This window comes from Struthio camelus, chromosome 2 (genome assembly GCF_040807025.1).
Source record: "Struthio camelus isolate bStrCam1 chromosome 2, bStrCam1.hap1, whole genome shotgun sequence".
NCBI lineage: Eukaryota > Metazoa > Chordata > Aves > Struthioniformes > Struthionidae > Struthio > Struthio camelus.
In genome coordinates this window covers 116,899,548-116,925,093 of record NC_090943.1, presented here as the reverse complement: position 1 = coordinate 116,925,093, position 25,546 = coordinate 116,899,548, and the positions used below count along the sequence as shown (strand labels likewise).

Sequence of the window (25,546 nt, the reverse complement as noted above, 5' to 3'; positions counted from 1 at the left end):
GTGGTGAGCAGACTGCAAAGGAAGTAGGAGGCATCCCATTTTATATTGCTCTGTAGCGAGGTCAGTCTCAAAGCTCTGGATAAGCCAAACCCTTAGCTCAGTTAGCTCAGTTTAGGCCAGCACTGTTTAAGTTACGTGTGATGCTGCTTGTGCTTTAAATTCAGAGCATAAAGCCTTGTGGAGAGAGAGATCAATAGCCTCTGATATCTAGAGGGACTGAGCCTTTACTCTGAGTAGGAGTAAAACCTGCTCGCTGGTAAAATGAATGGAGAAAGTGGCCCTTGGCTTGTTTGTGCTACATAACATATCCAAGATGAGAATTAAACTTTCTGGAACATAACTAAGGTAAAGTTCACACCTAATTTTATCTTGGTCTCTTAAGAAAACCGTCGTTTGGGATCTCTTGGTACCCAGGAAAGACCCAAATTAGCATCCATGTGGAAGTAGTTAGTGTCATTTGGTCTGCCACTAGACAGCTACAGCTCCTGTACCAGCAAGCCCATATGTAGCTCAGAAGCAGCCACAGCATGTGTTGCCTCTTTCCCAGCCGAAAGCTAGGAGATATTAAAAGGAACTGAGCAGATTGAGGGTGGGAGCTGGTGATCACAGATGATGTGTGGAATGCAGATGGGATTATGGCATGTTCTTGGGTAAAAGTTCTAAACTTCCCATCATAAAATTTGTAGCATCTTAGTCTATTTATAAGGCTTTCAAATACCTTCTGTTTCAAATGGCATTTAAAGAACCCAACTACCTGATCAATGTAAATGGAACATTATCATCCCTTATACATAAAAGAGAGATCAGTGGAGAAGCTTTATAGGCCCAAAATAAAATGACGACATAGCTATTAGAAGGACTATCAGCTTGTGCATACCATTGTTAGTTATTTATGGGAGAAGCCAAGAGTCAGAAGACACTTATAGAGCAATTCAGTAAGTCATCATGAGTAGAGAGAGATCTCACAGCAGTCATTCTTGGATAAGCAATTTCCCCAGAAATCTTATTAAAGTGTATGATGTTATTTCATAATATAATCATGATAATTAATAATCATTTAATTGATTGCCTGTTATTAATTACATAATGATTTAATTGCTAATATAAGTATTTCCTTTTCTGAAAAATACACTGTGAAATCTCTGGTGCCCTCCTTAGGTTGTCACTTGCAGCCTGTATTTAGTAGCTAGATATCATTGGTTCAGTGTGGGCAGATCTACAAGATAAGATATCTTTTGCTCATCAAGCAAATATGTGGCTAATACCCGAGACAAGTTATGAGTATGTTCTTTTGCCCTGTACCAGTACAAAATTACTTTGAAGTCAGCATAAAATAGTACCGTCATAGGTATGTTTAATTTTATTTTCGTTTTGCACTCGCTTTATTATGGTACAGGACTACAGAATATGTACAAAATCTGCATATTTCCTTGAAAAGCAGCCAAATACATGAAGCCATTGCAAGTATGGAGAGGACAAGTCACAGAGAGGATATAAGTGTTTCAGAAAAAGTACAGTGTTTCTAATAATAGTTTTTCTTGTGGTCTGCAATGTTTTGGAACATCTTTTCCTTTCAGCAGAAGAAATAAGAATTAAAAACTTTACCTTCACAATGACAAAGTGACCTATATACATATATTTATAGAAGAAATAGAAGTAGAAGTACATGATTATTTCTAAGTGTGAAGAGTTACTAACACAATGTCCTTCATCAAATTGATGACATCAATATATATTAATAGTCAGTCCCTTGGACAGCGTGGGTAGGAATAACTTTATTTTATTTTAGAATAGAGAAATTTCAGGTGTATGTAACAGGTGTGGAGACTTAGCTGGATCCTTGCCATCCTTTTCTTCATAATTCTAACATACAGTTTCTTAAGCTTGTATACCAGTGTGTAGTAGCTAGCTTTCTGAAGGAAATCCTAATTAGGCAGCATTTAAATAATCAAAAGTAATTAACCATGGGGCTGTACACGCAGCGAAAAGAGAAATATTTTTTCATCAATATTTATCAAAAGTTTTTTTGTTTTGTTTTTAGGGCTTTTTAAGAGAACATTTTAATTCCCTTGCCAATCAGTGAATCCTGATTATAGCAGAGCAGTGTCTGGTGCCACAGTTATTGTTGGCCTTACATCTAGCCACTATTCATATACGTGTTTGTCAAACAATTCTTACCAACTTTAATAGACTATTCTAATAGTAAATTAATACTTGCTGTGAATAAGTGTAAGTTAATACATGTACTGAATTCATTGATTTGGCAAAGGGAAGACTTTTATCAAAGTTAACTGGAGAAAGTTGAAATTACAGGCCAGCAGCGTACGATATGTTTTTAATGCAGATTATCCACTAACACATCTATGTTTGCTATCTTTTATACTTTATATAGGATTACAAAGTTAATTTCTTAAAAAGCTTTTCTTTCTCTCTCTGTCTCTCTCTCTCTGAATTTATTCACTTACAAAACAAAGTTACATTTTGAGTCAGCGTTTATGCCGTTAGGCAGTGCAGCAATTTAAATACAGAAAATCATAAGTTCCTTCATTTCGCAGACATTTCATGGCAAGCAAATACTTGACTATCTAAGATTACAAGGCTGAAGGTCTGCTGGACATTCTCTGTCCCTAAGTTAGTGTGCATATATTCTCTAAAACAATGGATCCACATACCCAGGAAAAAAAGGAAATACATTGTGTCATCAGGACCAGCAGGCACCAGTCTGGCCATTAGAAGACAGAAGTTGCCTCCTACTTGTTTCTAGCAGATTTTCTTCTGAGAATTTTTGGAGCTGGGACTTTGATGTCTCCCTTATATCCTAGGAATAAAAGAGACATTTATCACTTCTTTTGTATTTAGCAGAAGCATTTAAATCCATGTTGTTTATAGATTAGGGTGGCCAGTGCTTACCACTTTCAGAGCCCATCTGACTGTGCTGCAATTAAGGTATCATGTGACAAGCGTTTTCTTTCTCCAGGGAATGTATTATCCTACTCCCCTGGCAAATGTCCTTAAAGGAAAGGACGAGCAAACACCCTTGCCTTTTGGTAAGATAATACTCCCCATACAAGAACCGTAGGGATATCCCGTAAGGAGAGCTCTGCTTGGATGTATTTTTTGCCAGAAGATCCCCTTTGTAAATAGGAACTTCTAAGTCTTTGAGACTGTCCACATGAAATAGTTGGGCAGTCATAAAGAGGCTTAAGAGTTTTACATTAAAAACTAGATCCCATCCCCCAACAGGCTTGGCTCTGTGCAGATAAAGCTTATTACAACACCTGAGAGTTTACATTTAGCAGTACCTCTAGGGGCTGAGCCTAAGCTGTCTTTTGTCTCCTCCTCTACAGCTGTTTAGGTATTCCTGCCTTGACTGATCTGAGAAATATGGCTCCTTGCATGGCAGTGGAGGCACTGGGTTATATTAGGCCCCCGCCTTGTGTTCACTCTAGGTCTGATTCAGAAAGATGTGTGGCTTTCTCCAGGATTTTTCCCATGAGCTGGAAAGCTTCAGTTGCCAGTAACAGTGTCTCTGAAAACGAGGACAGAGCCTGCCTTGGAAAAGCAAATCAGAATTATCTCTTGGCTTGTAAAGTCAGAAAATAAAGCCAGCTGTGGAAGTAGAATTATCCTGTTCAAGTTTCAGCAAGTAATTAGCATCAAATATTTCTTGTCTTGCTCCCTTTCCTGCACAGTAGAAGAAGGGACTATCCCACAGGCTTAGAAACATATCAAAGCTTGTGGAAGTTTTTGTTTACATAAAACTTCCTGTCTTCAAGTAAACATGCAAACAAAAAGTTCTACCAATTTAAGAGTCCCTTCACTCAAAAGAAAAAGGAACAGACCTTTAACACTGGTATATCAAGCACTTAAGTTGCAAGAATTTTGATTGCTTCTGTGTTGTCAACAATATGTGCAACATTCCCCGTTCTTTTTTCTGTTTTTCATTGTATAAATTAAATCTGAGTATATTACTTTCACAATACTTGCATTGTTACTGGTACTGCCACAGAAACCTTAATTTGCGGTTTTGGATTGTTGTTATAGAATTTTGTTTCCTTTTTACTGTAAGTTCTGTATTTTTATCTCTGAAACTTATGTTATGCAAGGGTTTTTTTTCAGTTATTTCATTTTTTCTCATTTTAGAAGCTATTGGAGGTCAGGTTGGATTCTTCCTGAACAGACCTTAAAAGGCCTCTGTGATACCCCAAATAAAACGTTCTTGCTAGTACTCTGAAGGGAGGGAGCTCCCTTGAACAGGCTTCTCAGTCATAAATAGGCATACTCATCTGTCCCTTTGCTAATTAGAAGCTCCCTGGCCTTGATCCCATGGAGTCCTTGATCTTCTCCCTATCCCACCCATGGCAATGCCAGTTCTCTCTCTTAAAAAAAAAAATCCACACTCCTATACAGATTGCTTAATTTTTACTGCTCGGGCAAGAAGAGGCACCCCTCCCAAATAAACTACCCACTCTGTGTTCTTTCAGACTACCCCTTCGGCAGCAGGGCTCTATCCCCCCCACCCCGGGAACAATTAATGCTTGTTCCCAGTCCTTTCAGCCTATAAAAACTGATGTGAATACAGCCCTGGTCTCTATTTGACATGCAAACAAAAGACATCTCTTCTTATCCCTTTAACAAAATCTGCAAAATTCCACACTGGTCGGAGGGGCAGGACTATTGTGTAATTGGTTCCCGGGCTTCACACGTATAGTGAAGAAGACAGCAGCCAGAGTATATTTTGATCATTATCGGTTATGTATTGCTAAAACTGCTGATCCAATGGCGAAGCCTAAGTAGCTATAATGTTGAGACACCCAGTAAATTAGGGATTTTCATTGTCACCTGAGGTTAATGCCACCTGTGATAAATATACAGGCCCTGGCTTGATAGAAGGAAAATCAGTGACATTTTCCAGTAGCTTTCTCGCATTTACCTGCTAACCCTAATTTATTAATTCCTCTCCCTAAAGAGTAATTTCCCTCTTTTTGTTGGAAAGATATGGTTTACATATAATTTCTGGTATAAAATTTTAAGTTACAGCATTGATTACAAGAATCCAGTGCAACATACGGATAGGTGTAAGGAAAGGAATAGATCAAAATTTCCAGAGTTATTCCATATAGATAAGAGTTGCGAACATGTCAGAGACAAGACATCACAACAGAGCTCTATTCTGACAACTGAGATTGAGGAAGTTGTGTTGCTAGCAGATTATAGCCAAAAAGCGTCTCACAAAGATAAGTATTTATTTTAAAGGAGCCATGGTGATTAATAAACTTGTTACGTAAGACATAGCAAGCAAAGATATGTGAAGTTTTGGTGTTATAGCAAAACATGGATGAAGCAACCGATATTTTTAAAAAAACGTGGGGCTTAAATGGCAGGACTGTCTCCAGCAAGCCTGACAGAAGAACTTTCACTGTCCAGATAACTTACTGGTGAAAGTGTGGGGACCTGCTGAACTGTTCAAAGTTTGAGGAAACAAATGAATTCAGTAATGGACTTGAAACTGAGATAACAAAGTGTTTTTTTGGATTTATTAGCCTTGCTACCTATTGGAACTTCAGTATTTTAATAGAAGAAGAGGGTGAAGTGATTCTAGCATACAGATAAAGTAAGATTGTAGGCATAAATAACTGAAATAACAGTTGATATGTAGATTTCCGGGGTTATTCTGTTGTTTTATTCTGTTGGCATTAAAACAAAGCAGTCATGCAAATCAAGTGATACAGAGATAAAATGTTCCACTTATATATATTTTAAAAAAGACTAAAAAGGGGAATATTATAAAGAACAGAAAATTTAAAATTAGGCTCTACAGCAGCATCACTGTTAACACACAATTTGCAAATATAGCCTAAGAGTTTACAGATGATCAGAAGAAGTGTTAGCGGAGCTTAACAGCTTTGCAGTCTTTGTACCTTTTCTATTAAAAAAACCTAGTTTTTTCAAGGACAATAGAAGAGAAGATCTTGAAGAGTTTTTAGTTTTGAAGAGTTAAAACAGGCCAGAGGGGATAAGAAACTTCCCCATTCTCATTTTACAGCTGGAGAATTGAGGCACAGAAAATTTAATTGACTTGCATAGGGTCACTTACAACGGTTGTGTGTACTAAGACCAGCAAATAAGTCCAGATAATCTTAGTGTAGATTCAGGTCCTTAGTCTTAGGCTGTCTTTCTTCTATAAAATAAATATAAAAATTTCTGATGGCTTCAACAAATTACATCCATTTTAGTGAAGCATCAAGACTGTCTAAAAGACGAAAAACTAGGCTGATATTTCAGTGGTGAAGTAATCAAGTTTGTTCCCCCTTTGTTTCCAGTTTGGAGTTACTTTTGGTGAAGATAGAATTTATAAATTCATGAGCTTTGATTGATGTATACCTAGACTGTACATTTTAAGAACTTTTGTATTAAGAATTCTTAAGTCCATGCTTATATCCAAGTAGCCTCTTCTGGAAAATGACTGTGTTTCTTTGATTAAGACTTTGATTAGTTAAAATTTGATTTACTGCACTTGCTAATGTGTAATAATGTCCTGGTTCAGCAAAAAATGGGTTACTAAAAACCTATCATTTCATATACTTAAGCTTAGATATACACTTAAGTTTTCTTTTAAATTGTTATGAAATGCATTATGTTTGATTCACTTGTATAATGTCTAAATATTCTTAGCATCTTTGAATATGGGGTTAAAATATTTTCTTCTCCTTTTATATCTTTTTTGGCTTTGTCTGAAAACAAATTCATATGTTTAGGAGGCATTGAGAGACCATTTCAGTAAGCATCAGAGAAGCCTCGTAGGTTTACTTGCTAACCTAAAATTACAGTCCTTATGCTGTTTCTATCTGTGCCTCTGCACAATTATTTAAATTTGGAACCATTTTGCAATTATTAAAACAAAAAGCAGTTTAAAAGATGCTGCTTTTCCCAAACACCTTTTTTCTCCCAAAATTTGAAATAGTTGAACCTTGAGTTAAAAATAATTCCTCTGTTATCCTTTCTTGATTCAACAGTAAGTTTCAGTCTGTCTAAAAGTAGATTTTGTGTTCAATTTCTAAGGCATTGGAATTCTATAGTAGACCAGTATAACTTGAATTAAAGCTAAATTAAATTTCTTTTCTTCAGAAAGTTCAATTTAAGTCCTACCAACAGCTAATATACTTTTGGAACCTTCTACTTTTATTCTTCAGATTACGGGTAGGAAGACTTTGTTCTCTGAAATGTAGAGGTATGGAAAAGGAATAACGCAACTTTAAACAAGCAGGAAATACGACTAATACACCAGAGGAATAATAGAGTTCTGACGCAGTGCTGGCTCTATTCATTAAGCTTGAACCCTTTTCAGCACAGGCAATTCAGCTGTTACGTATTCAAGAGAGCAATTTTAACTGTAAGAATTAGAGCAAGCTTTTGGATTATAATTGTAACTGGAGTGATTTTGTAAAATTCATTAGCAAGATGATCTCATTTATACAAATGTGAAACGTATCACTCATAAAGTTCTGTCAGGTTTCCATTGACCCAGGTGCTCATAATGTGTTAATTTACATCAGAGAAACAGCACTGTGTGGAAATTGGGCAGCTGATAGGATTTAGTTATTTTTCATTAGCACTTGGACTTTGATAAAGGGGAAGAGAAAAGAGCTGCTTGACCTTTCAGTGCTTAAATTATTAAAGAGCAAATAGATTTGAGGTCTAGATGCTTGCAAATCTAATTTGTCTTGTGGAGTAAGGATGAAAAGACATTTTGAGTTTGAAATTGCTCCAGTCAACTTAGTTCTTTCTTTAATGTTTCTGAAGATGAATAGATGGCAGGCGTTTAAAGTGTAATATACATGGACTCGTGCATGTAGTATAACTGATATGAATTTGAAAGAGGAAAGGAGCATTTTAATGACAGATTTGTTTCTAAAATATCTACAATTTTTAGCTGTAATCACTGAGTGAAAAATGAAAAGAATGCCCGTTTTAACCAGTACTGAAACAGATAATACTACTTAACCTGGTCCAATGCCCTTCCTGATGCAGGATTCATTCCTCATTCATTCCTGATTCAGTAAAAAGGTAACGATACTCTGCCGACGGTCCAAAGCTGGAGTTTACCATCCATCCGGCTTCAGTGAAAGCCAGGGGTTCTCCTTGCTGTGGTGTTAGACGGATGCCTCCAGATTCACGACCATGCAGAAATAGATGCTTACATCACTTTTTACTCTTTTTTCCAATACTCCATTTTGATTCTCAAGCAATATTTATATTGTAGATCTGCTCTAGAAAATTAGTTGCTAGAATCATATCAGAAATTGATTGGGAGGAGAAAAAACAAGATCGTAATGACAGCGATTAATTTTTAGCTTAAATTTTTCATGGCTAGTTTTTACAGTTCAATATTTATAGGACCAAAAAAGGTAGCAATGTATTGACCTTTATTTACTGTTCAGCATGGAATTAATCAACTAATGTAAATCTTTCTGTTGTGTTTGTAGACTTCCTTGTACAGGGCTGCAGAACTTGCAGACTGTGGTCATCAGGTGGGCACTTGAGACATCTGTTTGTCTCACGGGCTGTACCAAATTTTGCTTGTACATAGATTTCTGATTGCGATTTGGCTTCAGATGAAACTATTTAAATTAAGGTGTCCATTTGTGAGTGTCTACAAGTGAGCTGACCCTTTAGTTATTACAGCCAGCAGAGCCTAGGAAGCAACTAAGCTTGCTCAAAAGTAGACACCTCCTGACTGGTCAGCTGAGGAGGTCTTAAAGGTCTGTTACCTGTATGGACTAGCTCTCAACTGAGTGTAATGGAAGTTTATAGACGTACAGACATCTTCATGACGATACCTAAATTGAAGTGTTAAACTGATTGAATGTTACACTAATCTCCACCCCGATGGAGGACTAATTCAGGCAGAAGAAGATGTTTTAAGCATTCTCAGTGTTCATTTTCCAGTTATTTTTTGTGAGCATAGAAAGTGCAGTGTCTCCTGCTGGAGATACTAGCTCTTAAAAATGTGGTGAGCTAGGCCTGTTGCAGATGAGCCTTAGGTCAATAGGCAAAAAAAGGACCAATAAAAGGAACAAAAAGGCAATAAAAGGACCAAAGAATTAGGCTTTCTTCTGCCTCTTGGTAATGTTCAGCTGTGAAGGCTGTGCAGACCTGCCCTAGTACTGTGCAGTCCTGGGGTATGACTGAGATTCTGACTGCTGGCTGCGCAATTATAAGTTCATTATTAGCAGTATCATAAAAATATAATTGCAGTGCTTGAATTTTTCTGTCCATAGTCATTACCTGGGTGTTGGCAACTGAGATCTCGCAGACAGAAATAGAAACAAAGTAATCCACCTGCTTCCCTGTACCTCCAGTTTTAGGGGAGCGCGCTTGTTCAAGCACTGCGTCACCTGTGCAAATGTGCAAAGCCAGCTTGAGTGTAGAAGCAGTACGTTAGTCTGGTGGTGGGCTGAGGCCATAAGGCCCCTGAGATCTTAAGAGCTGGAGGGCTCTGGGCCTGCGTTCAAAGCTGCTGGAGACCGGCAGGGCTGCAGCAGGCGAACAAGGGCGCTGGACACAAGCTGCCTCAGCAGCTGCACGGAGTTTACTCTTTTGAGTCGAGATGTGATTTGCTGTCTGATAGGGAATAACCCTGGTCATGCAGTGATATGACTGAGCTTGTAAGCCCTGTTTGGTCTGAACTGAACCACAGAGGCCCACAGAGGCCCTGTACCTGGGGCACGTTTTTTTGTAAACCCAATGATCTCCCTACAGATGGCAGAGCTAGGAAAACATGCCAGAAGACTGGGTGGCTGTTTCGTCTTAAAGGAACGTATCCTACACAGAGACTGCTGCTTTTTAAGAATTAAGGACTTGAAATACCATAAATTATTACTAGATATTGATGACATGCAAAAATGTAAACACATTGTCACTTTAATATCAGTTACCCGTACTGACTTGCTTACCTGAAATCAAGATGCCAGGAGACAAATATATAACTAAGAATCACTGGTCCCCAGTGAAGCAGTAAACTTGCAAACGTGCCCTCTTTGCAGACATGGACTTCCCACTCCACAAATTTGAAAGCGCTGACTCAGGATTTTATAGCCACTATAAGGGTATAAAGACTTCTCTGTTTGCATATACAGCAGAAATTGCAATTTCTTTCCTCCTGCTTGAATGTCCATAGTACCTTTATAGTGGAGGAGGATAGACAGTTTCCTGTAGGTCCCAGTACAGCAAAGAATACAAGTGCAACCTGAACTGCTTTGCAGAATGCAGGAACATTTAAACATACGGTTATCTCTAAGATGTGTAAAAGCACTTTGCTGAGTGAGAATAGCAGCCATCAAAAAGTGTTTAATTCTGGCTCAGTAACAGTCAATATGGCACCAAAATATTAAAAAGACTGTAATTTACTCTGTGTGTGCTTTTATAAACAGTTAGAATGTCAACAGTTAAGCAAATACTGTTCCCTGTCTGTTTGTAATTTGTTTATTTATTCATTTTTATCTTACCACTCATTTCATTCAGACAAGATAAACAGATTGGAGGATGGAATCTATAGCTTTATACTTACATCTGTAAACGAAATAATATTTGTGCTACATCTTAGCCCTAATCAGGCAACCTTTTTATGTACAAGAGTTCAAACAAGAACGTGCTCTATGTATTTGCCATATAAAAAGCTGTGGTGTGTCTGGCTAACTTTTTCTAAAGCAGAATATTTGAAAGCAAGTGTGAATAAATTCATCAACCTGAATGTTGAAATGGCGTTTTCTTCCTGTGTCCTTTGCTTTTAACAGTCATCTTTTTTTCTGTAAATACTCATGTGCTGTTTTGGTTTTAGAATAAATTGAGTGCCTGAGTCTTAAAATAACCCTAATTTTTCTCTCATTCTTTTCTTTCTAAACTCTTAGTGTCTATCAAATAGTTGTTGAAGAAGAGCGCCCGCGGAGAACCAAAAAGACAACTGAAATCCTGAAGTGCTACCCAGTGCCCATTCATTTCCAGAACGCCTCCCTTTTGAATTCGCAGTACTACTTTGCTGCAGAGATTCCAGCCAACAGTCTACAAGCTGCTCAGCCTTTTACTATTGGTGATAACAAAACCTACAGTGGTTTCTGGAACACTCCTCTTCTTCCTCATAAAAGCTACAGCATCTATTTTCAAGCTGCTAGCAGAGCCAACGGGGTAAGTCTAGCGACAGGTGTGGTTTTATGCTGTATTAGTAGGTAAATAGATGATGGCACTGACCAGTGAGATGCCCAATTTAGTTGTGAATGAGAAAATGAAGTAGCCATGAAATTTAACACGTGGAGTTTAAAAAAATAACAGTTTTCCTAACATAGTATTGCTTAGTGATTAAAGGTTACAAGATAAGGAGGGGAAAACAGCACATTTTCTCAATAGACAGTAGGCAGAGTAGCACATTTACCATTCTGCCTTATTATCGTCTAAAAGCTGTCCAGTAAGTCTGTTTGACTAGCTTTTTTTTCTTTCTTTTTGGTTTTGTTTTCTTGGTTTAAAGAGGAAAGTGTTGTGGTTCTTTTCGTTAGGTTTAAGCCAAACTTGATTTTGAATTTCAGCACATGTGTCTTGGTCTGTCCAATCCCATTACCTTAGTTTATAACAGCTTGAACTCCCATTCTCTCATTTGCTTGCCTTGACTGAATTAGAAGCTAACTTTTTTTCCCCGTTCTGCAAACGGTGAAAGAAAAATAAGTAGATGGAACTGAAAAGAAAAGTGTGTAAAAAGGCCTTTGCAGATCATGTTTCATCGGGCTAATTCTTCCTGGAATTGTTTTTCATTTCCTGGACAGACCTACCCAGAGCCCTTCAATTCTTGATAAGCTTTGGCTGTCTGCACTGACAGCCTGGAAGTGTTTTCTGCCAGATACCATAATGATCCCCCTTTCACAGTGCACTGACAGTGCAGAAATGTGAAACACCATTGATTATTTTTCTTTCTTAAATTGTCTGGCATGATGCTTAGAACTATACTTATCTGTAAGAAGAAGAAAAATCTTTCAAGGTCATTAAGGTGCCAAAGGAAAAACATTGAATACTTTCCTGTGTTCTTGTGAATATCTTTCACATGTTTTCTACTTTTGGAGTAATGTTAAGAGAAACTTTTATATTCGATACCCTAGCAGATTAGGTTTTGTTTGTCCATACTATGAAATCACATTGGAGTTCGTTAGGAAGCGGTTAAATATGTAACGAGGCACACTTAATGAACACTTTCATCACATCTTATCAGTACTTTTAAGAATAGAATCATAGATGACTGAATTTGTTTAGAAACAGAAGATGTGACCTTTTTCCTCTTTATTTGACACAGGAAACCAAAATTGACTGCGTCAGAGTAGCCACAAAAGGTATGTTCATAATGTGTCATGTGTTTTGTTTTTCAGTCTGTTGACCTTTCCTTCACGTGGTCTTTACAAACTTCCAGAACTGTTTGTATTACTAAAAGGCATCACTAAACCTGACATCGAATTTTAAATGGTTCATTTGCATTTCTAGCTGAGATTTAGGAAGTTTGTTTGTTTGTTTGTTTGTTTTTAATCATAAATTTATTGTTCATTATTAATTGTCTACTTGAACACTTTTTAAATATATTCTGAGTGTTTTTATATGATCTCAATAAATATTTCAGACATTTTTATATATAGTAAAGTTGTAAAATTGCCAATTGCACAGTGCCTACTGGCTGCTCAGACATCAGTAATGAAAAATTACACTTACTCATAAGCAATTATCTTATCTTAATTGCTTTATAAAAGAAAAGTGGAGGAATCAGGCTGCTCCTTTTCATGGTACAGATCAGCGCTATGTATTGGAATGTCAGCACATCATACTACTGTTTGTGAGACAAGTTTGTAGACAAATGCTGGAGACAGCATTAGTTATAGGTCTGATCCCCAAGCAGGAAAGATAAAGCATACTGCTGATACATTTAACTTCCAAGGCTAGGATTTGTCTGTGATTGTCTTGGTAGTCTCAGCTTTTAGCACCTGTAGGTGGTGATAACTTCAAGGCCTAAAAAATAAATGATGGGATAGTATGGTTATTTGGAGATTGTAGTAGAGGAAAAGGAAGGAAAATACTTCTGTGAGTAGAAATAGTTAATACTACCTTGCAATTTGGGCATCTGGTAAGAGTACGAAAGAAAAATTTCTTCAGCCCTGTACCACTGTTCCTTTTGGAAGATCACACATATCTCATAGTGACTGTCTTTAACATAACTGATCCCATCATTGACCCATTAGATGTAGAGTTCACAATTCAGCCACCACCACTATATCTAGATAGGGTAGAAGAGAATCTCATTTCTTAAAAGTAGCTGAAACGTCAGCATATCGTTGTCTCTGCTAAAAGGCTGACCATCCCTTATGTGGCAAATTTTATGGCTATTTGAACTGTTTTATTTTTTTTCCAAAATGAAGGAAATAATAGTTTTATTTCCAAGTTACTAACTCACTGCTTCCTATAGCAAACTTTCTGTATCTTCACTAATAACCGATAAAATGTAGAAGAGATTGATTTCAAGTTAAATTTAAATCCTATGTTGTTTTCTGGGAGCATCAGCGACGCCAGCAGTGGATTACATTACCTCACAAATCATAATAGGTGATTAGAATAATGAGTTTTAAATTATTTGAAGATTTGTACTGTAAACCAATAGTTGAGATTCAACCGTTTCAATTACTTGACTGACAGAAAAATCTTACTCTCTCATTTGAGAAGTGAGGATGACTTTATGGACTGGAATAGCTTCCATAGCAACAAGCTAGGTTGAGGTAACCTGCTTGGCAAAGGAGATGTGAGAAACGCAGCTCTTATTTTAAACAAATCTCCATACATTTCTCTTTTGAAAGCACATTTCAGACTTCATAATACCTTTATGAAGCCTGTAAAACGATGAGAGGCGTTATTGTGAAGACTTTGAAACAAGAGGTGTCCTAGATGGCATTTATAGTCCTTGTTGCAAAACTTTCTTGAGAGGCTTCTATGGAGCACTGATTACTGTGCTTATAAACTTAATAACTCTATTACATTTTTAAACAACTATACTATTTTTCAAATATGACATATTTTAATAAGATTATATTAATCACACCTATCTGTACAGATTTTTTTCCCCCTTTAGATGTAACAGAGATACTTAAGAGAAAAGGAGACTGCCATGCCCTCTTTGGACTTCTCCCACAAAAGCTAGAAAAAATAGCAAAAATGGTTATGTCTGTAGGTCATGGGTCACCCCAGCTGCAGTGAGGAAAGGCAGAATCACACTGTCTCATTCACTCCATCCCTGGCCGTCTGCTAAGGCACCTGAACGAACAGCGCAGAAGAGACTTTAGTCTTCCCCTACCACCACCACTACCATTGAATAGCTAATACAGTGTACACATTGCCGTTATCCCAGGACACAAAGGCTACTCTGACCACAATGGCTGACCTCATAGAGATAAACACAGTTTTCCAATGTGTTTTGTGACTATGATACAGATATGAGACAGTTAGCTACTTAAGCTGCATTATGTGCTGATTGTGTTGGTCTATATTATTACCGTACTTTGTATAGATAAGTTGCAAACACTCTCCATTGCAACATCTAGTTTTGGTATACAAATAACGTTCCTGAAATGTTTTTATTTTGGGCTTAGTTATCCTTGACATTTGAAGCTTAGTGGTTTTTAAAGCTAAGAGGAAGTGCATTGGGCCATTCGTCATATATAAAACTGATGCAATCTTTTTTTTAAATTAAGCTTTGATCCTGAAAATATTTATAGCCCTGAGTAGGCCACGTGAGTTAGTAGAGGTACTCTAGACTGTAATACATATGTGGGAAACTATGTACTTTAAAACCCTCATCAGTTCAATTATGTACCTAATTTTGAGCACATAGAGTAATGTCACTGAGGACACTGGAACTATTCTGTCTTAAGCAGAAATATAAGGATGTTACTAGATGAAGGCCTTTGCCATAAAATATACCTTGTAAAACAGACAAACGTGCCAGTGCAGCCAACTGTCCAGTTGGTCCTTGATTCCTTGAGCACAGAAAGCTTCTGTAGTCCCCTTCCCCCAGAGTCTGAGGGTTGCACCAAGCACATCAGCAGCCCTTCCCAGGATCCAGATAGTCCAAGGCAACCTTTGAGCTGCTCTGCTGAGCCAACTGATCTTGACCGAGCCAACTTGTTGTCCATGTTAAGGGCATGAGGTTAGCCAGTTTGAAGTCTGCACTCTGGGCCAACAGACAGGGCTCAACACCTGACATGAGCATAGCTACATCACTTACAAGCTCTTTTTCCTTCAATTATCCCAACTCCAGGTTATCTAAAAGTTGTTGATGCCCCGGAGACCTTGTTGAGATCATTGGAGACCTGCTTTGTCACTGAGCTCTTCAACGTTCAGTCCTTGGTCAACTGTATGCTTTTCTATTTTTTGTAAAAATAAGAGAGTAAGTGTAATATAAAGTTACAGAGTGCTCTTGCCCCAGACGCAGCAGAGCCCTTTCGTAGTAGGCTCTTCACTTTCCACTCCAGTTGAAGTCAACAGGATAAGGCATGCTCTTACTCTTAAGCATGTGCTCAGCTGGTGCACATGAAACTGTGTTGTTGGATCACAGCCAAAGTGCATAGGGTAGCGTATGGTGATGCCGACAGGCTTCTTGTTAGAAAAGTACGGCCTACCGCTAGTGGATCAAAGGCAAGTGTAGGGCCTGTAGCTGGGTCTTACTTTATAATTCCATCAAGTACATTTTAAACATCCTCAATTTGATAACATTTACAAAATGATCTTGTTTTATGGCCATTACATCTTTACAAATAAAACCTCTATTACATGTGACTTTTTAGAGATCATATAAAAATCTTGATTGCAATGAATATAATTGTAATTTAGAATCAGAAATTTTGGGTTTTATATACCTGAAAGATCTAGTCCTGTTTCTGCAGAAGTCAAAGGGAACCTTTGCCACTGACTCTACTAGGAGAAGGGATCAGACTCCGCATTCATATGGGGCAGAGTTTTCTGATCTTAGTTTTCTGTAGAGAAAGGCTTCTAGGATCTCTGTGAGTATTTGGTATATGTACAAATGTGGAGACTTCAGGGTTTCCACTCCCAGTCTTTGTGACAAGATAAACAAACAAACAAACAAAAAATTAGGGAGATATTTTCATACCAGCGGTAATAAAGGTTGTTGTATTTTGCTTGAAATATGGCTTTCATATACCTACTCTTTCTTCAAGCTAAATGACTGTAAAATCTCAGCAGACATAGTTGAAAACATCCCCAAAACCCTCTTAAGTATATTACTATCAACTTTGTGGTACTTTGTGATTCATATTAAGACTATATTTCCTGATATGACTCACAGCACTGTCTGGATAGAGACATCTTGTTATCTCCTAGGATCCTAGCTCTCAAGAGGGAGACATTATTGTTCTAATTCTGCAATATTGGGAGGCTTTCATTAATTATGAGAGAGAAAAGAATATTATAATATTTTAAATCCAATAGCAACAGTACTCTAACAGCTACCATCAACACTGCATTTCAGTGTTGCAGAGGGATATTTCAATATATTATGCAGCAGCAGTTTTCAGTTTAATTGTCTGCAGATGGTAGATGATCTATTTTCCTTACTCGTTGCCACATTTCTAATAGCACCCAGGCTGTTCTCTGTAAATTAGTGATCTTCCATATAATCTTGTCCTTAGTTTTCCAATATTTTTTCTTTGCGTCATTCTCCAGCTGCATCATGTTGGATCTGACTTTTTAATTTTTTTTATATTCCTTAATATATATGTATCATAGTGTGTTTAACCATTTAGAGACCAATCATACAACTGCTGGCGAACAAAGAAATATGAACTTTCAGTAATGTGAGCTATGGTAATAGTTACCGTTGCCAGTCAGTGATTGTTACAGCTCTGACTGAAAAGTCAGAATAGTTCAAGCGCACAGACAATTCAGGCTCTTTGGCTTTTTCTCATCTTAGTAGGAAAATACGAACTTATTTAAAACTTGTAGCTCAAACAGTTACATACATACATAACTCAAAGCATATTAACAGTCACAGGTCATCTTTTGTATGCTAGAAGTTAAGTATACATGCAGTGTTTGTATTTTCAAAACAAAGACCTAAATAGGTACAAGAAAAATATATCTTAACTAGTTCAAGAATATTCTACATGAAGATTATATTCAAGAGAAAGGAAAAATGTAATATGATGAAATAAGAAAACGAAAAGGGAAAATAGTATGAGTTACCCAGAGAAATTAAGGTTAGAGAATCTGAATAAGCAGTTTACTTTCACTTAGGAAGCCCAGTGCTATGACTAGCAAAGACAAGCCGCCTCCGGTTTCCTCAAATCACTGTATGCAAATAGTGTGCTTTGATTCCTCTTCCTGAATGAAAATCACATACAAAAGCTAATTAATATCACAGAATAACCAGACTAACAATTGAAGATGAAAAGGAACTTGTGGGTTTTTTTTTTTCTTTTTTTCATTTGTAAGAAGTTCAGACAATAAACTATTGACCAAGGTTCTTCTTGCTGGCCTAGCTTCAGTCTGGCTTTTTTTTCCCTCATGCATGCTGACCTGGAAATCTTCCTTTGCCTTAGCTGCGATAATCGTGACTCAGCTTACAACACCATACATTCGCATCGCCCCTGCTGCAGGCGACGACCAACTAACAGGTCAGATGTTCAAGTATAGACAAGTCATCATGCCCATTTTCGTCTCATTTTCTTTGGCTCTTTTTCCCTCATAGTTTCTCCCTTCTCTGCTCATAGAGAATTTTCTGTGTTAAAGTTTATTTTTGTTTATAAGTTTTTCTTTAGCTCCATTAAGTTAAATCGTGTGCTTGGCACCAGAACTTCAGCACACATCCACGTGTGTACAACTCCGCTGCATGTCTCCATTGTGTGTGTGATCTGTGGAATGCTCCTTCAAGCCTAATGTTGTGAAGAGATCTGGCCTTGCTCCATTTGTAAATTCAATTAGGATTTGAATATAGATATATATCTGTGGACCTGCTTATTTTTTTCTGTGTTATTAGCTCAAGACACTAGGATATCTAGATAATTTATTTTAGGCTCAAGAGTTGCATGTGTAAGTTAGAATAAAAATCTTGTACTAATGGATTTTTTTACTGCAGAATGTTGGGAAGATCATATTTTCTAGCAGCATTTCAATATGCATAAAATTAAAATAAAGAAATAATACTGATTCCCTTGTAATTACATCAGATACGGGTTCTAGCCTTAAAATAAAATGACCTAGGAAGTGACACTTGAAAATGAACAAGGCTGTAAAGTTTTTAAATTTAACTATCAAAATAAATTCAGTACAGAAGTGAGACAATGATTAGGCTGAGGGTTGCTTGAAGGGCGGTTCAAAACGTAGCAGGAAATCTTTGTGAACTTGGGGAAATAATTAATTTTGCCAGAAAATAAACAGGTTCATAAAGCTTGTAAGGGATTTGGAAACCTTTTTATTTTCAAACAGATGAAAAGTGCATTAAATTCTCTGGAATCTAAGGTGAGTTTGCTGGAATATGTAACAGGGGAAGTTAGACCTAGTCCCATCAGCATTTAGCATGTGATAAAATAATCACCTTTATCAAGAATACTGGCATAGTTACTTGGAAAGCATCTAAATGCTACTACCAGGATGTGTAAGGGGCAAGGAGGAGATCAGATGCTTAACATCTCCACAGTGCTGTAGTCATTAAGAGACGGTTAAATGATTCAGCTTAAGATAACAGGATTAGTGACTCGTCTGCTATAGCTTTTTACACTGTGATATGTGTTGTAAAAACAAAGCTAAGTGATATATAATGCCCAAGTTATCACATCAGTCAGGACAAAATTATTGCATGTATTATATAATAACATAAGAACTAACCAAAATAATGTGTTTAGACGATGCTAGGAAGCACTAGCTTGTTCTTGTTACTGTTCCGGCAAAAGGACAGTTCGCATACATTTCTATAGCTCAATTATTTTTTGCTTGACAACACAGCTAAGGTTAAAACTTTGAAGAGGCAAACACCATCTCTTCCATATCCTTGAACTTCAACAAGTTCTGATTTCTTTATCACAGGATTCAAGTAAGCTTATATATTTTTCCATTTGGAGAACTAAATGTTTTTCTTCTCTTTTTTTTAGCTTATTTTTTATGTGTTTTGATGCAAAACTTGATAGCTACAGGAACTCATGCAGATACACCTCCTGTGCAAGAGGGAAATGACTACAGTAGTTAACTGAGAGAGAACAGAAATAAAGTGTAGTGATAGGCAGCTGAGAATTTATTTGGTTGCTTTTTCACTGGTGGCTCATAGCATTGGCACTCTTTTACTTGTCTGTCAGATCTGTGATTTTTATTTCCTTTTATTAAAAATTCTGTTATAACAGAAACTAAATTGTATAATGAAAGAGAAGATACCAAGTGATACCAGCAAGCAACATTCATGGCTATCGTCTAACATGTGAAATGTATTACAAACCCTCTGAATTCCCCTCATCATTTCTGTAACCTCTTTTCATGCTAGAAAGACCATGTGATCAAAAGGGAGGAAGCGTCTTCCTCAGGAGCTTTGAATACCTTCCGGCTCAGTTGCCACAATTGTAATAGGAAGTGAAGAAACTTTTCACCAGCCCACGTGGTGCGTCCCGTGACAGCAACAGGAAGGGAAGATTTTTTACCGTGTTCAGGGAGGCCTTAGGCAGTCGCTCCCACTCCAGGGTAGTAAGGCGATAATGGTATCTGCTGCATCCGTGAGGAACCCAAAGATTTTCTTAAAGGAGATTGACAGGGACTGGACTGGACATGAGGGAACAGGGAAGGATACACATTATGCCTACGCTTTCCTGCTACAGATTCCCAGACTGTGGAAAGACTCTGAATGTAAAAGGACTCCTTTATGTGGAAATCGTAGGGCTGTTGCCAACTGCAGTTCCTGCAAGGCTTACAGCTGTTACTGTTAAGTAAAGCTAGAGAATTTTCTATTTCTGTTTAGTTCTATTTAATGCCTTTTCCTCACTTCTTTGCTCAGCACCAAAGTAATCAGATCTAAGACCAAGAAATAACTTCTGTCTTTTAGCACTTGAGATACATAATTAGAGGTGAGAAAAGAAGGGTTGGGATTTTCTTATTTCCTGGGGGCAAAGTTGAGGAAAATTGCTGCTTGCATAATGAAAATGTAAACTCTTGGCCACACTCCTAAATATTATAAATGTTTTGGAAAGGTCTTCCTCTTCAAGAAGATCATGATAGGACAGCGCTAATTCTACTCCCAGTTAGTTCCCCCACCCTCATCATCAGCGCAGCCTGGTCCTTACTGGTGCAGTTTCTAAACCATTCAGTATTAGTTCCACTTTGTCCTTCCTTTCCCCGTCCTCCTCGTACAAAAATAAGATGACTTCCAGCTGTAGGATTAGCTGCTATTCTCCTTAAATATCTTGACAGCCGCTCAATACTCCTTTGGAGCCTCTAGCAAGGGAAATTTTCCTACCAGTTGCAGTTAAATGCATACAATGTATTTATCTTGAAGTTATAGTACAGTATAACATGCTGTAAAGGCAATTGTGTGATTTCGATTTTTACAAGCCAAAATAAGCAAATAAATCTTGTCAGTGTTAGTGAATACATTATTATCACTGATTCAATAGCATAGTAACTCAGGAACCCAGATTTTGGGGGTTATGTTTAATTTTCAGTGATAACCTTGCAAAAACTTGAAATCCACTCTAATGGACCCACATTCTCCAACAGATAGGGAGAATATCTGTCTTACATCTGTCAGCCAGAAGAAAAGACTGTGTATATGGGAGGCATACTGTCAGATCCTCGTGACAGCATCTCCATGTTTATGTAAACAAATACAGTTTTACAGTATGGTTGAAATCATTTATGTGATTAACAAAAAACTTACCACTTATGTGAGTGAATGAAATAAAATAGTTACCACTGAGGTAATATGAGTGACTGAATGATCTTGGCTTTAGAGTAGAGTAACAAATCTATGTTTTTGAGAGAACCTGAAAGCATTTGCAGTTTGCCTCACTATTTTGTAAGAGACACTTTGTGTACTAGTTTTAAATTGGCCATATTTGGTATTCACTTGGCCCTCATCTGTTTTATTCTGTCTGCATTCTGATAAAATAGCATGCTTGGAATTGTGGTTAGGATGTTCGTTCTTTCAGGCATTTTCTTGATTGTTGAAATATGTCTGAGCTACTTATATTTAAATTAAAATATTTCCATTTGTAATTTAGTGGAGCAGCCAGTACTTTACTAGATATTATTAAGACTGATTTCCATAAAACACCCTTTTTACTACCCAATGTTAATTACACATGCAGCTGGAAGTATCAGTTCTGTATTGTACGGTCTCCGTAAATGAAATACTTGGTACAATTCAAATACAACAAGATATGTCAGAAGTTTTGTAGAATAATTGTTACTTAAGAATTGAGAAGAATTTTTTTTAAAAGGTAGTGAAATTCGTAAAGCTCAAATGAATTTTTACCTGCATACCTTAAGGTCTAGATGAGCAGCATATTTTATAACCATGTGAAGAGCAGACATAAAAATAATCGCAGTTGGTATCTCCTCCCTTATGAAGTTATCAGCATAATAAATTATGTGGATATCTTCAGATGTGAAATTCAAGACATGAGATTTATTGCAATAGTCTGGGTCAGATTCTGTTCTCACCCAGTCCAATGTAAAAGTGAAAAAATTCAACTGAAATCATTGCTTAAATTGCAGCCTCATTGAAATTTTTTACTGTCAAGGGATTTTCTCTTACTGACAACGCTGTGTATTAACACAAAAAATAGCAGTGTGAATTTGAGAAGGACTACTTTCCTATTTATCTAGTTTGTTGGATGGAACTGAGTTATTTCTTTTCCAGTATCTATGGCCTCTCCTGTACAGTGTAATACATTTGAGGTGTAGCAACAAGGGCTGGACGGAGCTTCACGTTCATTTTCCTCCATGCTGAACCATTGGCTTAGATATATTCTGACGTGATGAAACTTGAAGCAGTGTTTAGGGTGCCTGAGAATCCCTAATTTCCTAGTTGATGCTGCAGCACTATCTGTAATAATACAGCTATGTGCAGATAGTAATGTGGGATGCAAACAAAACATTAGGAGTTTATTTATCTCTTAATACTTCTGAACAGCACATCCGTACCACATGTTTACATCCGTGGTAGTTAAGCATAATCATCAAGGGGAGAGTGAACACCTATATGGTGTAATGTCAAAGCCTTATTACATTGCTATTGCAAGGTCAAGTGACAAGGAGAGCAGAGCAAGAATGGATTGGACTCTCCAAAGTGAAATTCTAGCCTATTCTTATGTTGTGGCCTCAATATTTGTTGTGCTGGTTCTTCAAGGATTCTCATCCTCCCTGTTCAGCTGGGCAGAATGTAAAGCAAGGGGAAATCTTTCTACTTTCTGCAACACCAGCTGAATGCATTTTAATGTGCTGGAGTGTCACTTGTGATTTATTGCCCTTTTTTGTTCTTTTATGTATGATATTTGTCATTTTTGCAACGACAGTTTTGTCTAAAAAACAGTATGGTTACAAGAAAACGTTAAGAGGATACAGGAGTGCCATGGGAGCTACTGTGTTCCCTTTTTTCCTTTTTTTTTTTTTTTTTTTAGTACTTTACAGAATCAAATGTCAGGTTTTCTCTTTTTAAAATAGTGCAGCCAAAGCATCTAGTATTTTAAACATAAATAAATTTTCCACAGAACACCTGGAGAAAGAGCTAAAGTTCAACAATTATACAGAGAGGGCCTAATAATAATGCTGATAACCATTCACAAATGCTGAAATAAGCAACCCAAAATATAAATACACACACTCTGCAGCTGTAGACAGTACAGCATCTGAATTGGTTAGAAGTGAGTTAGCAATGTGATTCTGTTAGTGGTTTAAGAACTCTATTTCGTGTTTTACAGTGGTAAGAATTCCTGCAAGGTTTTCTGAAAATAAATTGGCAGCCTTCGTTTTGCACGTGCTCTAGTCATTACAGAAAATGCGGAGGCCCCAGTCAAGGGTTCAGAACCTCCTCCCAGTCAGCTGCTGTTACTTTGAATGGGTTGGGGATAGTGGGGTCTTGGCAACTCTCTTGTGTAATTAGGGGCGTTGGGAAGTTGCAGCGGGCCATGGCAGCAGTTGTGGCAAGCCAGTATACGTGTGGCTGGTGGATTTTCAGGTGCTCTGTCACGGCGCGCTCAGAGCCAGCAACGCTGCACACCTGGGACAGGAACAGCTGGAGAAAGTCCCATGACCTGGAAGGAAGCATTAATCGGTCCTTATCCTTGAGGAAGGACTAAGTAGCCTAGTGAGTTTGGTTTTGCACTGCGGAGAGCAGAGTTCATCTTTTATTCGGAAGAGTCCAAAAGCTAGGTGCCACTGAGTTAATAGTCAGTGGTCACAGGAGCTGCGCTGCATCCCTCAAGCACACAACTAACTGATTTGGAAATCTGAGCGTTCCAGTCGCAGCTGAGAGAAAAATATGATACAAACTGTCAAGTATCTCTTTAGTGAAGAGACTGAAACAAAATTTATCTTCAGCCACTAAAGATTAATCTGTTTTGTTCATCCTGACTTGAAAAATAATCCATTTGCTCAGCAATTTGTCATCTTAATGTAAGGATATCCATGAGGCTCTTTGGGGTTGGTTTTGGGTTGGCTGGGTTTTTTGACTTTTTCTTAATGACGTTGTGGGGATTGGAAGCATTAAAACCAGTCATAACAATGAAAACACGAATGAACTGACCAGGGTAAATACTGTCAAATTTGAGGAATCTCTGCCATCTGTGTGGCACAGATCAGTATCACATCTCATCCAAAATATTTCAACTTCAGCAATCTACAGAGAAGCAGAAAATGCCAAACAAAACAAGAAGATCATTAATTAATTTTTTAGAGAACGGCTCAGTATCATGTACAGACAAAGTCTGTTACTGCATTTCATTATAAAAAATGATGCCTCTGATTGTTACGTTCCAAGCTGAACGTGTTTTGCACGTACCACAATGAAAAATTAAGGAGAGATAAGGGCAGAGTGAGAAATTCAGAGATGTAATTAGTATCTTTAAAAAGTGTGAGTTCCATTGTTTCCCATCTGTAGTTATTGACTGTATTCATAAAATGCTAAGCAATTAGAATTTTAATTTGAAAGAAAATGTGGGACCTGCTTTGGGTAAAATAACCTGTAGTTCTGAGGTACTGAAAATCTGGTGTTTTTATCACTAGGGATTTTAATAAATGTGTAATGCAATATTATGTGGATTACATCTATATGAATACGTAGACTAGCGTTGCGGTGCGCTGTGGTTAAATAGAGCACTGTACCACGGAACAGAGTAATATCATTGACTTAAATCAAAAGATAGAACTTTGGGCGAAGTAATGTTGCAGCAATTCACTCAGTTTCTAGAGTCCATGAAATAACTGAAATTTTAATAAATACATACTCTGCATTTATCTGCTTGGAGTAATATGTGAGCACTTTGAAAGCCATGAGTATAATTGTTGCTTGGATTTCCATACCTCCTTCTCCAGACATTATACTGAAATGTCCTTCTCTGCAGTGATGGAAGTTAGACTGCAAGAACAGGTGACCCTAGAGCCCTGTGAGAGGCGTTCAAATATGTGTGCCTACTTTCAAGTGTTTATCTTACCAAAACTATGAACTTTCATATCCTTTTCCTCATCTTATTTTCTGTTATTGCTGACCACTAAGAAGTTTCTGTGTAAATAGAAAATTCCCGTGCAAATGAAAGCTGAGTCATAGTTTTGCGTAAAAGTGTGTGGAAGTTGCTATCTTACATGGTTTTGCGCTAAGATCAGGGAAAATACAGGAATTTTACGTTCTGTTTCTTCTTTTGAGTTCAGCTCTGAAACTCAAAGGGAAACAGAGGAAAAAGTGTAAATCAAACAAAGTATTCATGAAATGTTTTTGAAGCAAAGTGGTCATATTTTGCACGTTGCAGTATGCCGTTATTGAATTAGGGAGCTTCTGTTGAGTAAATGTTTCAATAATTAAAAGTGATATGAAAAGAACTGAAGAGAAAAATGACTATTTAAGGCATTTTTAATCAAATACGACAGTCTTGAGATTTTCCTTTAACCCCTACAAACTGCAGGAAGTATATGAAAAATGAAATGCAAGTCACTGATGATGAGTTATGCATTCAGAAGAGGCCTAAGTCTGTTCTTGTCCCTGTACTAGATTCTTCATTCACCTAACGTGCCTCAGTTTGGACCAATTTTTTCACTGGCAGTACTGTAAATGTTTCTGAAATGTGAACAAAAGCGGTACTGGCCCTGTATTGGCATAAAGACAGATTTAGAATTCTGTGGAGTTATTGTGCCTTTTTTGTGCTGCGTCTCATTTCCAGTTCCTCTAACCAAACTTTCTGTCCCAAAACAGTGGGTCTTCATGGTTGAAGAGGTGGTCTCTTATTATACTTTTTATAAGTTTATCATAAATACATTTTTACTTTTC

At 37.4% G+C, this 25,546-nt stretch overlaps 1 protein-coding gene across 14 annotated transcripts in view; it reads left to right on the top strand.

The window, feature by feature from the left end:
* The window catches only part of PTPRM (protein tyrosine phosphatase receptor type M), a 488,712-nt gene that overhangs the window by 294,863 nt on the left and 168,303 nt on the right, over positions 1 to 25,546 (top strand). For 8 of the 14 annotated variants that reach the window (XM_068932231.1, XM_068932224.1, XM_068932223.1 and 5 more), the window contains exons 12-14: positions 10,911 to 11,184; positions 12,335 to 12,371; positions 17,631 to 17,705. In XM_068932231.1, coding sequence (XP_068788332.1) covers positions 10,911 to 11,184; positions 12,335 to 12,371; positions 17,631 to 17,705 — 386 coding nt within the window. The remainder of the gene's footprint in view (positions 1 to 10,910; positions 11,185 to 12,334; positions 12,372 to 17,630; positions 17,706 to 25,546) is intronic. The other 6 variants (XM_068932232.1, XM_068932230.1, XM_068932229.1 and 3 more) reach the window with 1 other exon arrangement.